The 15,633-nt window shown below is 47.8% G+C and overlaps 1 protein-coding gene across 2 annotated transcripts in view; it reads right to left on the bottom strand.

Moving 5' to 3' along the window:
• The window catches only part of CD82 (CD82 molecule), a 54,162-nt gene that overhangs the window by 12,822 nt on the left and 25,707 nt on the right, over nucleotides 1–15,633 (bottom strand). For both annotated transcript variants that reach the window (XM_067557596.1, XM_067557597.1), the window contains exons 3-5: nucleotides 8,809–8,881; nucleotides 5,298–5,422; nucleotides 2,248–2,322 (exon numbers count right to left, since the gene is read on the bottom strand). In XM_067557596.1, the coding sequence (XP_067413697.1) occupies nucleotides 2,248–2,322; nucleotides 5,298–5,422; nucleotides 8,809–8,881 (273 nt within the window). The remainder of the gene's footprint in view (nucleotides 1–2,247; nucleotides 2,323–5,297; nucleotides 5,423–8,808; nucleotides 8,882–15,633) is intronic.

Raw genomic sequence — 15,633 nt, 5'->3', positions numbered from 1 at the left:
CAGTTCTGCTTTTCACTCAGGTTAAGCTGGGGGTTGACCTTGAGTTGTCATACAGTCACTGCTATTTTAACCCATGTTAAACCAATATATCAGTTAGATCACCCAAGTTAAGAACACTTTTTTGGAGGCACAGACATATCCATAGTGAAGACAGTGCGCCCCACCTGCCTCCCATTGACACTGGAAGCTACATGCTGTTAGAGGATCAGAAAGGCTAATTTGTGAAGGCTTGAGTGAGTCTATCTGTTGCTACGGTAACCCTGGGGCAATGAACATATGATCTTAGAATTACGATGTGATGGGCCAGAACTTTAGAACAAGGTAGATGGAAGGGACAGGAAGACAACATCCCCTTCACTCCAACACAAGGCCTGGAGAGAGGGCAAGGAGAGAAAATTTAAGAAACTTCTGAATTAACACTTTCATAGGGAGGCAGTGTGGCCTACTGGCTAAAGCAAAGGACTGGGGTTTGGGAGATCTGGATTCTATTCCCAGCTCAGTTGCTGGATGACCTTGGGTAAGTCTTCATCTCCCTCTGCCTCACTATCCCCCATCTGTAAAATGGGGATAATGAGGCTTATCTCCTTTGTAAAGCACTGTGAGATCAAGTGCTTGGTACGATTTACATTTGGACAAAGGGTACTGTCCTGTGAGCACCTGTGCCAGATGGGGTACAGCCAGCCCTACTGGGAAGCGTAGATACAGATGTGTCATATACACCACATTTCAGACCTGAAGTACCCTCTTCCTAAACACTACCAATTCTAACCCCTCACTGTCTTTCGCTGGAAGAAATTTCTAGCCAAGGTTCTTGAATCAAAAGAGAAAGTTATTGTGGAAAGTATCCTACATGCTAAGGGACTGGGTCTTGTGCAGATCTCAGCATGCTTTACAGTACTTTCTTTGGACTCCTCCAGGAGAACAGACACCCAATTCAAAGTGACATTCACAACACCACAAATGCAGTCAACATGATGCATGGCCTGCTATGTGTCAGAGGGGCAGGGGAAGTTCTGGCCAAGAACACTTGGGGAGGCTGCTCAGAAGATCTATGCAAGGTCCCCACAGAGCAAACAGCACCTCAGGTTTAAAGGCTCCAATGTAGTAATCCACCTGGACTTTAATTGCCTTGCATGGGAGCATCTGGAATCTCAGCTAAGGACCCCAATTGTCTCCTTTCACCTGCAGGAAGAATGACAGAATCCAAGTGGCTTTGCCACTAGATGCATACTGGCACCATGTTGCTGCAGGGGCCCTTATTGGATAGTCCCTGGCACCTTCCCATCCCCTCACACCACTGCCAATGTCACGACCACTTGCAAGAAATTCCAACTTAGACAAAACCTGGCAGTTTTAGGGCTAAAGTGTAGAATGGGGCAGGGAGGAAGGAGTGTTAAGGAGCGTGCTGGGGTGGGTGGCAAGGAAACCACACTTGTGTTGCAGAGCCAATAGTCACATCCAGACTAAAGTATTCATTTTCCCCCACCCCCACATTTGCATCAGAGCTGGGACTGTTCTAAGATGCAGCACATACAAATACATGTTCCTCTCCCCACACCAGCTGGTCACAGTTTCCATGTCTTCCCCCAGATGCAATCAATGATGCATCAGAGAGCAAGCAGGCTGTGTGCCCCGCAGCTGCTCTTGATCACCACAGCCCCACTGCAGGAAATTCAAGCTAGCTGAGTAGGAGCCTGGCAGCAAGTCTCAGAGCCCAGGTCTCCAAATGTGGGTTTGCAGGGTTCATGCTAGAGGTGCTAAAAACAGCTATGTAGATATTTGGGCTTGGGCTCTGAACCCACACTCCCTCCCCAGACTTCAGAGCCTGAACGTCTACACAGCTATTTTCAGCACTGCAGAGTGAGCAGAAGTCTGTAGACCTGGGCTTGGAGGCTTGCTGCTGTGGGTTTTAACACATAGTTTAGATATACCCTGTCAGGCAAGGAGCAGCACAGTTACAATTCACTACTAGCCACATGTTTTAGCCAAATGTGGCATGACTAGTCAGAGGCACAACGAGAAGCTGCCCTGGGGAAGGAACCTAAGGCTGGGACTGGATGTTGCAATGCACTGAAGTGGCTCAGAACTTTTGTCAGTGCTCCTTAGAGCTCTAGAAATGTAAACAATGCTTCACAGATGACAGGACGAGGGTGCCCAGCCACAAGGCCAGATGTGAGAAGGAGGAATGCAGTGCAGGTCTCTGCCTCAATACCATCCCTATAAGCCTTCAAGAGACATGACACTTACTGCATCTCGCTGGAAATAGATGAGCAGACCAGCAGCCACCTGAGCTAGGAGGAGCAGCAGCAGAAAGGTGATGTACTAGAAACAAACCAGAAGAGAAGGAGTTAGCACCTCAATAGGGCTCACAGCAATTGGCAAGAGTTTTATGTAGGATTTCATCTGCTGGAGTCATGAGGGAGAAGCTCCCAGTGCAGGGTCAGTTTGGCAAGCCCAAGGTCCCTTTCCCTGCAGACAAATCCTGACTATATAGGCCTTTCACACAGGAGAAAGTAGGAGTCAGACTGGAGATTCCTGGCTGATGATGAAAGTGAAGAGCTGACAAATAGCAGCACAATTCACTTCAGGCATGGCCTGCAGCTCTACCTCCACCCCCTTGGCTAGATGCTGGGCCTAAAAAAGGAGCACTCCACAGTGAGGGAGATGAGACAGTCTGATGGGAAGGGGAACCCCAATTACAGTGTCTGCATGTGACAAAACATGCTGAGGTGAGGACCACTCTCTTCCCTCCTCCCCCACCACATTCCACCCTGGGCTTTGAGGGCAGAAGTTGCTCTTGGCACCAGACTGAGTGGTGGCTATGTGGCACAGCCTTGGCCATTCTCCTCAGCACATGATCAGAATGAGCAGCAGCTCCTGGGATTTTGTTTAAGTCAGTTTTACCAATCCGTGGAATGAAGGAGTCTTAAATGGCTCATTGTAAACAGTCAGAGTAAGGAAGCAAGGAGAGAGAGTCCTAGTGGGACATCTTAAGCTTTCTGCATTCATCAGTCTTCAGCCCTGTGAGACACCAAGGCCCATTTGTGATTCACTATTCTGTGTCAGTAACTCTTGCCACTAACTACACCTCACACACTGGTGTCATGATATTTATTTGAAAGGTAACATGTAATATATGGTTTGAAGTCTACCACCACACTGATCATTAGTGTTACTGTGAAACGCTTGCACCCATTCTAAGTGGAATTATAGATATCCTCATATGTCCCAGAGACCATATATAGAAAAAGGTGACAAAAAGGGAAAAACTAAGGGGGCAGATGCCCTGTCCAGAAAGAAGGCTCTGAACTGCTGCCTCCAGCTCAGCTAGTGGCTAAGCTGCCCGCAGCTTTGTAAGAGGGGAGGTGTGACCCTAACAACCTACACACTAGTGTAATAATCTTTGTACAAAATATGCCTTGGGAGGGATCATTTGAAAACTAATAACACTGATCATTAATATTCTTGTACAGGGTATGTACATGGTGTGTATTAAGAGTTATGGATATATGCTAGAATTATGACTAAAGTGTGTTAAACCAGGCACGTTAGCGGGAGATGGTAAGTATGTCTGTCAGACAAAAGACTTGATTATCTGAGTAACCAGGTCTTCAAGCAGAGACATATTACATAAACAAATCTACTATACTAATACATGGTAGAAGAGTTCTCTTCACCACCTGCTCCATGTCACCCTCCTCACTGCTTGAATAAACTATAGTTTAAGGGGCAATCCTCAGAAGACTCCATTTCAAAGGTTTCCTGGTGTGTAAAGACAAGGGAAGAGAATCTCAGGTGATAAGCAATGACATTAATTCATTGTATACAATATTACTGTGTTATAAAAGTGTATATAGCTTTCAAAAGAGACCTCACTAATGACAGACTGATGATCAATATAATTTGAAATGTATGTATTAACACTGAGGAAATAGGGATACTTAATGACAACAACATCATGCTTTAAAGTCTGTTGCCAAACAGGAAGAAATAAGTGCTCTCCCAGACAGGAGAGAAGGCAGTTATTTACCTGTCTAGGTAAATTAATCATCGTGGAATCAAAACAATGGAAGTCCCATTTATATACAAGGGGCTTGGAAGGCCACAAGATTTTGGGGGAGGGAGAAGAAAACCCAGCAATAAGGTCATTCTGCTTCTTGAAACAAAAGTAATTGAACTTTGGACGATATAAGCAAAGACAAGCCATCTCTGGCATTTGTCATTAGACAGGCATAAGGGAACAAAGCTCTTGCAAGCTGAGAAAGAGGTCCTTCAGCCAAGCTGGGGTTGAATTCTGGGAACTGAATATAGGGGGAGAAAAATAATTTTGAACAAACTTTATCTAGAAAGGTATAAGCTATTAGACTTGGATGCATGTTTTCACTTTTATTTTCTTGTAACCCTTTCTGACTTTATTCCTTTTACTTAGCATCACTTCACCTATGTCCTACTGATAATACATTTGCTTTATTTTACTATAAACAAACTCAGTGCTGTGTTTGAGAGGAAGCATGTATTTACCCCAGTTAAGTTAAGCTGTGATATGCTGATGTGTCTTTAGCAGAACAAATGAACTTTATTTCTGAGCTGTCCAAGAGGGCTGGACATTGCACAGCACATTATTTTGGGAAAATTCAAGACTGGGAGTGTGTTGGGGGTCACCTTCCTGGTTGTAACCAAGGCCAGTAGAAACCAGCATGGGATTGTAGACAGGCTGCTCGGGTCAGAGTGCTGAACTAGAGCTGGCTGCATAGCACAGACACTAAGGGTGTGGCCTGCATGCTTGTAGGCTGGCTATGAGCATCCCAGGCTGGGAGCTACAGCAGCAAAGCATTATAAGGCACCCAGGGTTGCAAAGAAATGGAGACAACCCCTTACTAGACTGTATTGCACCCCACACCCAACACCACCTGCACTGTACCAGGAAGCAAGTTTCTCCTCCTCCCACCCACCCCCTTTACCCACTGATCCTGACACAATGTTGTTCTCAGGGCTGCAAGGAGAACAGAGGTACGGAAGGGTCCTTGATGACCTCTCTTTTGTATTTAATTGGTTATGGAGATTGGGGAAAGAATGTACACTGCGGAGAAGGTAGCAAAGATGACAAACAAAAGCCCCAACCAGTTGATGCCCTGCTGATGGTTCTAGTCCCCAGATACTGGCTCACTCCAGCACTCTCAGCAAGGAAATTACTAAGTGGGTCTAGGGCTGTAACCCAGTCAGGGAGAAGCAGAGGATGGGATATAACTAGAAGAGAAGTTAAGGAGGTGGTGTAAAGGCAGCAGCGATTCACTCACCAGACCCAAGAGGCATCGAACCTCATTGACAGCTCCAATACAACCCAGGAACCCCATCAGCATGGTGATGGCTCCAACTGCAACGAGGATGTATGCACCAACCTTTAACGAGGCAGATGAGGTCTCTGTGGGAGACAGGCAAGCGCTTACTGCCAAGTGTTTTGCAGACTGCCTGCACATCAAACATTAAAGGCCTATACCCATGGCTGTGGAAGGGTTGACAGAAGCACTAGACAGAAACCTGAACAGAAGAGTTAGTCTATGGGTAGAAAGATTGCCTTCTCTCCCCCAGAAATACTCTTAAACCTGCAGTTACTCATTCAGCCTGCTTGTAAGTCTCTGTAAAGGATGAGTCATCTCAGGAGGAGCTCAGGTAATTATAAATGAGGCAAGAAGCTGACTGCTGTCACTGGAGGATTGACCAGAGAGCAGATGTTTGTAGTCTTGGAGATGGGGCAGGAGCCCCCTCCATCACTGTTGACAGATTCCCAATTTGTTAATATTTAGTAACTTGATGTTGGATGAACATACAACCCAAGTACTCCCCCTTTCATCTGCCTTTTCACATTAGCTATCCGTCTTTATAAACACTTATCCAGTTTCCTCTCTTCAGTTTCTTCCTGTCCATTTGCAATTAGGAAAGGAGTATTATGAAGGACCAGATAACTAAATACTCCTTTTCCTTTGAGAGAGACACAGGGAGAAACTACAAGTTTGAGACCCCAACTGGCTAGCAGGCCAAGGTAGGCGGTATTCAAGTTACTTTGTTGAATATAAATCTAGAGCTCTGATGCCAGTGGCCAGGCAGCTGTATATAACAGAGTGCAAGGACAAGTTTTCAGATTTAATACAGATCATGCTTAATTGTAGCACCTCTTGTGCAATCCATTGGCAATCCTTGCACTTTACTGGTGACTTTATAGGGGGAAGAGATCAGCTGCCTTCCCCACCATCATTAAATAGTAACTATGGAGCCAGGCAGCCACAGAACAGAGACTTGCATTTATGCTAGTCATGGAAGGACTATTCCTTGCAGATGGCCCACCCCCTACAGAGAGGTGGGAGGGAGGCAGACACAGGAGAAGTAAAAAGCAGGTTTCACCAACTTATAAGGATCCTCACAGTGCCAGAGAGACATTTAGCAACACAGGAGTTTCACAACGCAGGGGAATTCTGGATGTTGAGTGACCTGAAAGGGAGGTTATATGACTTACAAAAGTGGGTGGTGCATCTTGCTAAGTTGGGAGTCCCAGAAAGAAAAAAAAAACAAAACACCCCACAAAAAACCCTACTTTGTGAAGCTCTCCTGGACCTAGCCTTGATTTTAGTTTCCCCTTCTCCTCCCTCCCCCCCAAACACAACTAACATGTACCCAACTGGCACTGGAAACATCCCACTAGAATGTTCTGGGAGGAAGGCAGGTAACCACCAAGGCTAGAGTCATTCATTGGAATAGCCTGATCCAGCTCTTAACCTTGCTTATGTCTGGACTGGGATCTCCACTGATCCCAATTTCTGACGGACAATCCCAGACGCTATATTATCCAGAACACTAGAGCACCCTGTGCCCTCCCTACCGACAAAAAAGGTCAACAACTTTGGGACTGATGTAACATCACATCTTGGCCTTGCAATGGGCATGACACGTTTACCTTGCAGGTAGTTATGGGGCCCTAACGCAAAGGTCCACTTGTGCCTGGGACTTAGTTAGAAAGCCACTTTAGCGATGCAGACATGATCAGGGCTTTTGAACATTTGCTGAACCTCTGTACTGCTCGGAGGAAATTGATGGGTTCTCCACATTTAAAAAAAGAATTTCCAACCCAACGGCCAAAGTCTTCAAAAGATCCCAGGCTCCTTGCTTGCAGCACATCTTGGCTCTCCAAGGAAGGCTCTGCACTCTGCTGGCAGGAGATTCCTGCTTTCCATTCCCCCTTGCTCCATGTCTTCCCCTGTTCTGGGCAGGCAGCCAAAGGAGAACAGACACGTAGGCCCCTTTGGCAGCATGCTGGAATGCCCTGCTGTGCAGAACTCCTTCCCAGTCTCTGTAGGGTTACTAAAGTAGAGAGGAGGAGGAAAGAAGTACAGGAAGGGGGCGGGGGGGAAGAAGGAGGATGACAGAGAAAGAGCTTAGCTTGGAAATCCCAAGGAAGGAAGCTTTGCACTGTCAGCAGAGATCGGGGTCAAATTAGGGGGAGGGGGAAATGGGACTGCAAGTATGAAGAGATACAATTCCATTCACAGCATCACTGCTGTAGCCTCCTTGTGATTCTTCCCCTTGTAAAGGCTGAAGTAGCAACCCAGTTGCTGCAATAAAATCACGCAAACGTCAGCATTTGGGGGCTGTTCTAGCATTTAATTTAGAATTCTACTCCCCTCCCTGCCAACAGGCCGCATTTTCCAGAAAGCCTCGTCATGGCAGCCAGACTGCATGGCTCTACAGATGCCCTGTGTGTGGCTGGGCAGCCAATGCCACCTGCAGCATCACTGGACAGGGAGTTGGAGGCAGCTTGGCAGCTACTGCCACTCTTCACTCCCTGGAACAGAGCTGAACCACGGGAGGTTGCATGCAAGTTTAGGCTCATGCAACACCCTCAATGCAAGTGGCTAGATCAACAATTCTGGAGCTGTGGAAAGCTCATGAAATCAAAATAGTGAAAATAACCAAAAAACCTTGAAATACAAGAAAGCCAGCAGAAAGTGGCCTCTGTTGAGAGAGACTCCACTACCCCGCTAATTACAAGCCCTTTAAATTCCACCCTGGTCCAGGTTCAGTTAAGCTAGTTCAATTTTTGGCTGTCACAGAATGCAGTGACCTCACTGAACAGGCCCAAGTCCCCCTCCCTGACTGGTTACTTGTGAGCAAGGAGGAGACTGTTAGCACACATGCAGGGGACTGTGGACTTGAGGCTAGAAGCTGGGCTTAAAACCAATGAGAGGAAAAGTTCCAATTAAGAATTAGATAAGGAGCCCCAGTTATTAACCTAAATTCATGCATGCATGTATAAACCCATTGCATTTTTGTAGATGGCTTGAGAATCAGCAGCTCCATTTGCTGTTCCAAAATCTATACCCTCTGCAGATTAAGTTTTCCAGGCAGAAGTGGTCTCACTGCACAGTTCTGGGCATGCTGAAAGTGATTCAATCAAAGTAAGAACACATTTGAACTGGGAGCCCAGCAGGTAGCAGTTGTCCAGCCACATGGTTTGTAATGTGTTTATCTGACACTTATGTCTGGGGAGAGACCTAAGATTTCTCAAGAGCTTTCATTTAAAAGTAGTTTCTCTTAATGGGGCACATCTTCAGATCACCATCCTTGGACTGATCCAGCAGCCTCCTCAAATCCAGCCAGAAGTCAGTCTTTGCTTAGAACTATGTTCTTGACTAGGCTGCTATGCATGTAGAAATCCCTCCCCATTTCTTTAGCTCTTTAAATGCAAACACAGAGGGACAGATCTGATTGCTATCCTGTGGGAGAAGACAAAAATGGGAGAATGAATCATGGCCTTACGCAGAACTGAAATGAAACTGCTTTTGTCGATTAAGATCCACAATCCAAATCCCAAGATCACAGCACCCAGGATCTGAAAGAGCAAGAAGAGTGAGTGAAAGTCACTAGCTAAAAAACAAAAGAAACAAAACAGGAAACAAACAAACACCCAGGAAGTGGGGGGAAATGGTGGCTAAGCACTAGACAGCGAGTGTTGCACTGTTTCCCACCCTTCCTCCCCACATCCCTTCCCCAAGAGCAAGCAAGATTAAAACAGTCACTCCTGGAAGTACTCCCAGACAACAGCACACAAATCCTAGGTTCTGCCATTTGGAGATTACATAGTGCTTTAGTTATACATGATGCTGCAAAGAAGGAAGGCAGACTGTCAAAAGGGTTGAAGTCTCCAAGCACAAGCTGTACAAGCACAAAACACTGCCTGCCTCTTGCTGCTCTGTCACACACAGGTAGAGCTCACAGAAGCTTCTGGACAGAGAAAGTGTAGCTGCTCAATCCAGGGTATTAGGGTTCTGCTTTCAGAGGGGAGGGGAACCAGCTACCTAGTCCTATGGGGCACCTTGCAAGGAAGCATCAGCTAGGTCAAGTGGACATGCCAGACCTGTCATTTGTGATTCAGGCCTATAAGTGCAAAACATTAAATGCAGAAAGGGAATCAGTGCTGCCATGACGCTGAGGCACCCATGAGTAATTAGCACAGCCAGAAGGTTCACCTCAAAAGAAAAAAAAAACCAAAGCTACAAGCCCTGGTGCATGCAGGTGGCAGCTGAGCCTCTGGCATGGGGCCAAGCTGTGACAGGAAAACTGAACAGAACAGCTCAACCAAAACCCGCAACACTCCACTAGCATCAGCCAGCTGGCAACCCATCTTGCCACCATCAGGGGATGGCACAGACCAGAAGTCACTGGTTGTTCTGCCACCACACAGCCTGCCTGGGGTGAGGATTAGCAGTAGCACATTCCTCTGGACACTCATCTGGGTGTTTCGGAGGAGAGGATGAAGAAGCACCAGATTGTGCATGTAACCCAGTCAGTCAGTTTCCTGGCCCTTCTACTGGAGACATTTTAGGTACCTACTTTGTATCACAGCATCTTTTACGCTGAGTTAATACTAACACCTAAATATGGCAATGCCCAGATACCCCATTCATGATCACAGTCCCACTGCACAAATGGAGACGCGAGTCCTTTTAAAAACTTCAGAGCAGCACACAAATCAGTCTCATCCATTCGCTTAACTGCAAGAGGCACATGTACGCCACAGCTCACTGCTGGAAACCTCTGAAGTGGGGAAGGAAACTCAGGCAGAAAGAGAGGCTGTTTCAGATGGCAGGAGCAGCTGAGAATGATCTCTTACCAGCAAGAAGACTGCAGGATGGGACTGAGGACAAGCCCACAGGGAGAGCTGCAGATTGTGGGCCAGCTGGAGCACATTCACAGCGGTTTGTAGAAAGAAGGGAAATGAGAGGCTAGCTCCTGAAGTGAGCTGGGGGCGGGAGGGGGAGGATGGAGGCAGGAGGGAAAGAGATACCATTCCCACACATTTTGAAGACTGCTGTAACTTTACAGTCCTTGCCAATGCCATAAAAACTTGCACCTCTGCTCATCAGACTGGGTGGTGTCCATTGAACTGGAGTGTAATCATATCCCACAATAAACCTACTTTCCATTTTCTTGCTTAGGGCACAGCAATGCATGGCTGGGAGGGGTGCTTGGTAGCTGTGCTGGGGACAGATGACCAAGAAGCCTCTAGGAAAGGATCAGAAACTCACCGACCAAGTTAAACCAGAGTTAAGTGGCAGATCAGTCACCCTTGTCTGCATGTAACTTAAGGAAACTGCATTTCAGTGGTGGAAAGCTTGCAAAGGCTACAATGTAACGGGCAGGAGGTTGGGATCCCATAGGGTGCTTTAGCTCCCAGCCTGGTCTTAAACTGGACTGCATTTTGCCCAGTGCTGTAAAAATGCCACATGGCATTGTTCTAATGGGCCTGAGCAGTTTGCAGTATCCCAGGGTGGGGCTGGGACAGCGGATCAAGACAGGGAATCAGCTAGAACACAAGATAGAGAAATGTAGGAGAACTCCAGCTAACATGGTAATCCTAGGGACTGCTGAATTTACAGACTGAGACACTGTCTCCTGCTTAACCCACAGTTTTGCAAAAGTATTCCAGGCAAATGTGTGATCTTGGCTGCATATTACTTTTCTTATGGAGCAGTGACCCTGGGGTGTCACCAATGTTCTGCTGTTGGACATAAAACACTTCTGCTGAGTTGTGTTCCTGGGAGGCTATTTGTTAAGAGGCCCTGGGACCATCCAGGGCAAAGCGAACACAGTGGCCCTTTCCTCTAGCCTGCAAATCTTGGGCTTGCCAGAAGCTACTGTAGACAGAAAAGTAAAGGGGAGGGGGAGGGAGGAGAAAGAAAAGTTGTCCTGGGGCTTCATTGCTGTTCTCTAACAGAGGATCTTAGATGTGCTCCATGTCTATACCAGTTCACTCAGCACCGCTACTAAAGCTGCTGCTTCCACTAGCTTGAGTTCAGCATCTTTCTTATTCTGTCTGCGGGTGGGAAGTGCCCAGCTCCCGTAGTGGGAACTGCATCCATTAACTGCAGTGGATTAAGCACTGTATCCCATAACTATCCCCTACAGGCAGGGAGAGGATTCTAGATAGAAGCTGGTACTCTGACAGGAGCTCCAACACCAATAAAATCCCCAAGACAGCAGGATGGTTTTCCCCCAAGTGCAGGACCAGGAACAGTGGGCTGGGAGATGGCCAGCATCTTTCAGAGCACAGACCCTTAAAATGGGGGCAGGAGCTGCAACAAGTTTTAAGCCAGTGACTTCTGGTCTGTCCTACCTCATTCCAGCCAGCAGGGCTTCTCCTGGCACCAATGTCAGCCTTGCCACCCAGCACCAAAAATAAACTTCACTTCAGTGACACGCCAAGTCGACTGGGAGGTGGCAATTATGGCCTCAAACCGTACTTCCTTCAGAAGGGATAATTATACGGCCCAGCTCAGTGCTATCTTGGGATGGCTGTGTTGCGCATCAAAATGCACTGCGGTCACGTTCTGCCTAACAGACCAACTAGTTAGAGGGTTGATTTTAACCTTGGGATTTTGTTCTAGGTGTCTTTCTGCCTCACTCACATGAGCACTGAGAGGAGGGTAGGGCAGAGATCTGTGTAGTGCTGAGGAAACACCTCCTCCACTCCCCACACACAGCTCCAGTCACCTCAGTCCTGCTACATCAGCTGATTCTTAAAGGTTCCCCATCATCATAGGGTCTATCACAGGCCTCCCCATGCAGAGGATTCTAATAAGACTGAAGTTATGGTCCTAGAAAATGGACTGCATGTCTGGACTAAGGATGGGGCCCCCTAGATTTAGTACACTTGAATCATGGTCTCCAAAGTGAAAGCAGCAGCACCACCTGCTTGCTTGGTTCAGAGATGAAGCTAGGTGGCTACAATAGGTGGTCTCCCCTTGAATGCAAGTCCACTCTTCCCCATTCACTGCCTGAAGAAAGTCATACCCAGAGAGCAACAGATGATATGCAAACTCTGGCATTGTGGGGCTTAGGTGGGGGAAGGCATCTCCACTCAGCCTTCGCTCTGAACCGCTCTAAGACATTTCTCTCCCACATCCACTGTAAGGAGAAGTAGAGAAAGCAGGAAGCATAGGTGAATCTCTTCTCTGTTCAAAGCAGCTTTGTGATCAGCCCTGGCTGATAAGGTCTCCAGGCCCCAACATATCCTTCCTGGTCTCCCGTGAGCTACTTCAGTTGCCTATGGCTCTATCATCTAGTACTGGCCAGGTGTCATTCCCATGACTAAGTAACAGCCAAAATGGCACGGGGATCCCCTAATGTTTTAGCCATCAGCTTCTGAGGGGACTGGAGAGTCCATTTCAGCCAGGCAAGGACTCCAAAGGTTAGAGACCTTGATGATGAAAACAGAAGAACTAAAATATTTCTTTAGTCCTTCCTAGATAGCTGTCAGCAAATGGGAGCTCAGAGCCCCAGGAACTGGAGACCTTCACCACCCAGTTAAAGCTCTACAGTGGTTCAGACCAATAACTAACTGTGCCCTCCCCCCAAATCACACTTCACAGGGGAAATCCAAGCACCCTGCAGATCCCTGGATTTGAGAGTAGTTTGGACATGTTCATAGCCCAGATTCCTTCCAGCCCTGGTCAACAGGATGGAGGTGCCAATCACAGGGCTGCAGCTGAGGGGTCAAATAGGACCACAAAAGTATATCATGAGCACAATTAACATTCAAGTTCTCTGCAGGGATGGGCATTTCCTGTTGCCAGTGCTGATCTGAGGAACCAAACCCAGCTCAGCACTTGACTTTCACCTCAGGTTGAGAGCAGTCACCGCTTATTCATTGGCATCAGCTGGACAGAGAACAGCTTCTTGGACTAAGAGCCCCTGCTACTCCCAGAAGCAGCACTCAGCAACTACACGGCACACACAACGTCAGGGAGGGCTGCCCGACACTGAAGAAAGCTGGGTCTATCCATTTGACCATTCACAGTGGATTGATCTCGCTGTGATACATGCTTTGCACATGGCATCTTCATCCAGTCCTTGAGTTACTCTAAAGAAAAAGCATCCAATTCTCAAGTGTTGTCTCATGGGCACCCTGAGTGTTAATGCAAGACCGTCTCCTTCTCACCAACATGAACCACAAAGCCATGGCAGCAGCTTCGATAGAAGTCTGCTCTGAATCCTCACGCTAAGGAGAGCATTACTCACAAAGGAGGCCACTTCTAAAGGGACACAGCAGCTTTGGGATGGGTTCTCACATCCTCCCTCTTCTCCTCCCATGGCCCCCCCATCTCCACTATGAGTGGAATAAGTGGAAGAGGATACCTCTTGGCTCTCCTGCTTCAGAGCTGACCCGCAGAGCAACTGCACTTCAAGACAGTGGAGCAATCCCTTTACTACTTACATGGAACCTACCTAGCCCAGGGAGGGATGTGCAGCCCTGACTTGGTGAGTACTCTTCCCAGCTCATTGCCCCTGGGACCTAGTTCAGCATTGCAGCCCAGCTCCCCACTGGAGAGAGGCCTGGGGCTAAGTCAAACAGCAGCCTTTGTTTGGAGCAAACGTCACATGAGAAGCAGCATCTAAAAGTTGCCCAGAGAACAGCTGCTTCCCATTGCCTGCAGTCAGCCAGAGGCAGCCCAAGATTCCTGATGCAGAATTCCAGCGTTAGCTGCTCCTCCCCCAGTGTCTTTCAACCTCTTTCCATGCAAAATGTGAGAAAATACTTTGCAGTTCAGACATGGATCAATTTGATGGAGCAGCTTGGCCCTACCCCTTTTCTTCTGCCCTCCCCCAGCCAACTCAGCTGTCCCATTAGGGCTCCCCAGGAACATGCTTGGTTCACTGGTTGGGGAGAGGGGGCAGTGTGTGGAATAAAGAGACTTTGCAATTGCCATTCAAACCCTGCAGCAACAAGAGGAAGATAAGCAGGGTTATTATAGGGCAAGACTGCACTGCAGGTCATTGCAAGACACATGCAGCCTCTCCTTCCTCTTCTGTTGGATTAGGTTTCCTGAAGAGAACCATCTCCATAGGGATGGTAAGCAGGACTCCTAGAGTACAGGCCATTTACAGCCAGGACTCCCACCACCTGGTTAACCCCATTCCCACAGCTCCCTCAAAGATGGACAAATAAGTGAGGAGAGAAAAGCAAGCCACATTAATCCTGTTCACCTTTATTTGAAAGGGTGTACACTGGACACAGAAAATCCCCTAGTCCCTGTAAACTAAATATAGTCCCAGGATACTTCTCACCACCTCACCCCATGATCTAAGGCACAGGTTCTCAACTCTCTTTCTGAGGTCCCTCACTACCTGCAACAGGCTATAAACACTCCACAGCCCACCTGTGCCACAACTGTTTTTCTGCATAAAAAGCCCAGGTTGGCATTAGGGGGTAACAAGCAGGGCAATTGCCCAGGACTCCACACCATGGGGGAGCCCATGAAGCTAAGTTGTTCAGGCTTTGGCTTCAACCCCAGATTGCAGGGCTCAGGGGCCCAGGCTTCAGCCCCATGTGGTGGGGCTTTAGCTTTCTGCTCTGGGCCCCAGCGAGTCTAACACTAGCCCTGCTCAGCAGACCCCTGAAAGCTGCTCGTGGGGCACCCCCATGGGCCCCAGACCCCTGGTTGAGAACCACTGATCAGGGGCTCTGTCCCCTCCCCAAATTGCTTTTCTTGGTGAAGGCCAAACCCGAAACTGCCGAAAAGTAGCTGAAAGTCAAACTCTTGGGTCCCTAGTTCACCACATCCATCCCCAGGGGAGCAGAGGGTTGTAAAGGGTAGGTTGTAATATCACATCGTAAACAAGGTAATATCTTGTGTCATGGGCAGGTAAGGGAGCAACAAAATCTTAACTCCCCCTTGAAACTGATGGGTAGTTACAGATAAGCCTGGGAACAAGTGTGCATGGCAGAAGGGCCAGATACAATCCTACAAGACTTCCCCTCGCTAACCTAAACTAAAACCAGTCCCCTCAAAGCTCGGATGGCCCTTTAAGACTCTCCTTCTGTACGCTAAGAACATCCATGACCTTTGGTCCCTAGCAGACATTAATTGGAATTCTGGCTACTCTGAGAGGGAAGCAAAAGAAACACATGGCAGGGAAAGAGCTAGCATAGCAAACTGAGAGAAACCAGATCCAGATGTGCTCCAGTTGCAACATCGAGGCCAGCACTCCAGCAGGCTACAGCCTAGCACAGCTTGAGAGATGACAGAGTGTGGGGTGGAGGAGTAAAGCCATACTCTGAGGAGGAGCGTGGAAAGCAAAGCT

The sequence above is a fragment of the Emydura macquarii genome, unplaced genomic scaffold (assembly GCF_026122565.2).
Source record: "Emydura macquarii macquarii isolate MOO-44397 ecotype Brisbane River unplaced genomic scaffold, CSIRO-AGI_Emac_v2 contig_1876, whole genome shotgun sequence".
NCBI classification, from domain to species: Eukaryota; Metazoa; Chordata; order Testudines; family Chelidae; genus Emydura; species Emydura macquarii.
The sequence above is the reverse complement of the archived record's forward strand: the minus strand, read 5'-3'. Positions and strand labels throughout refer to the sequence as shown.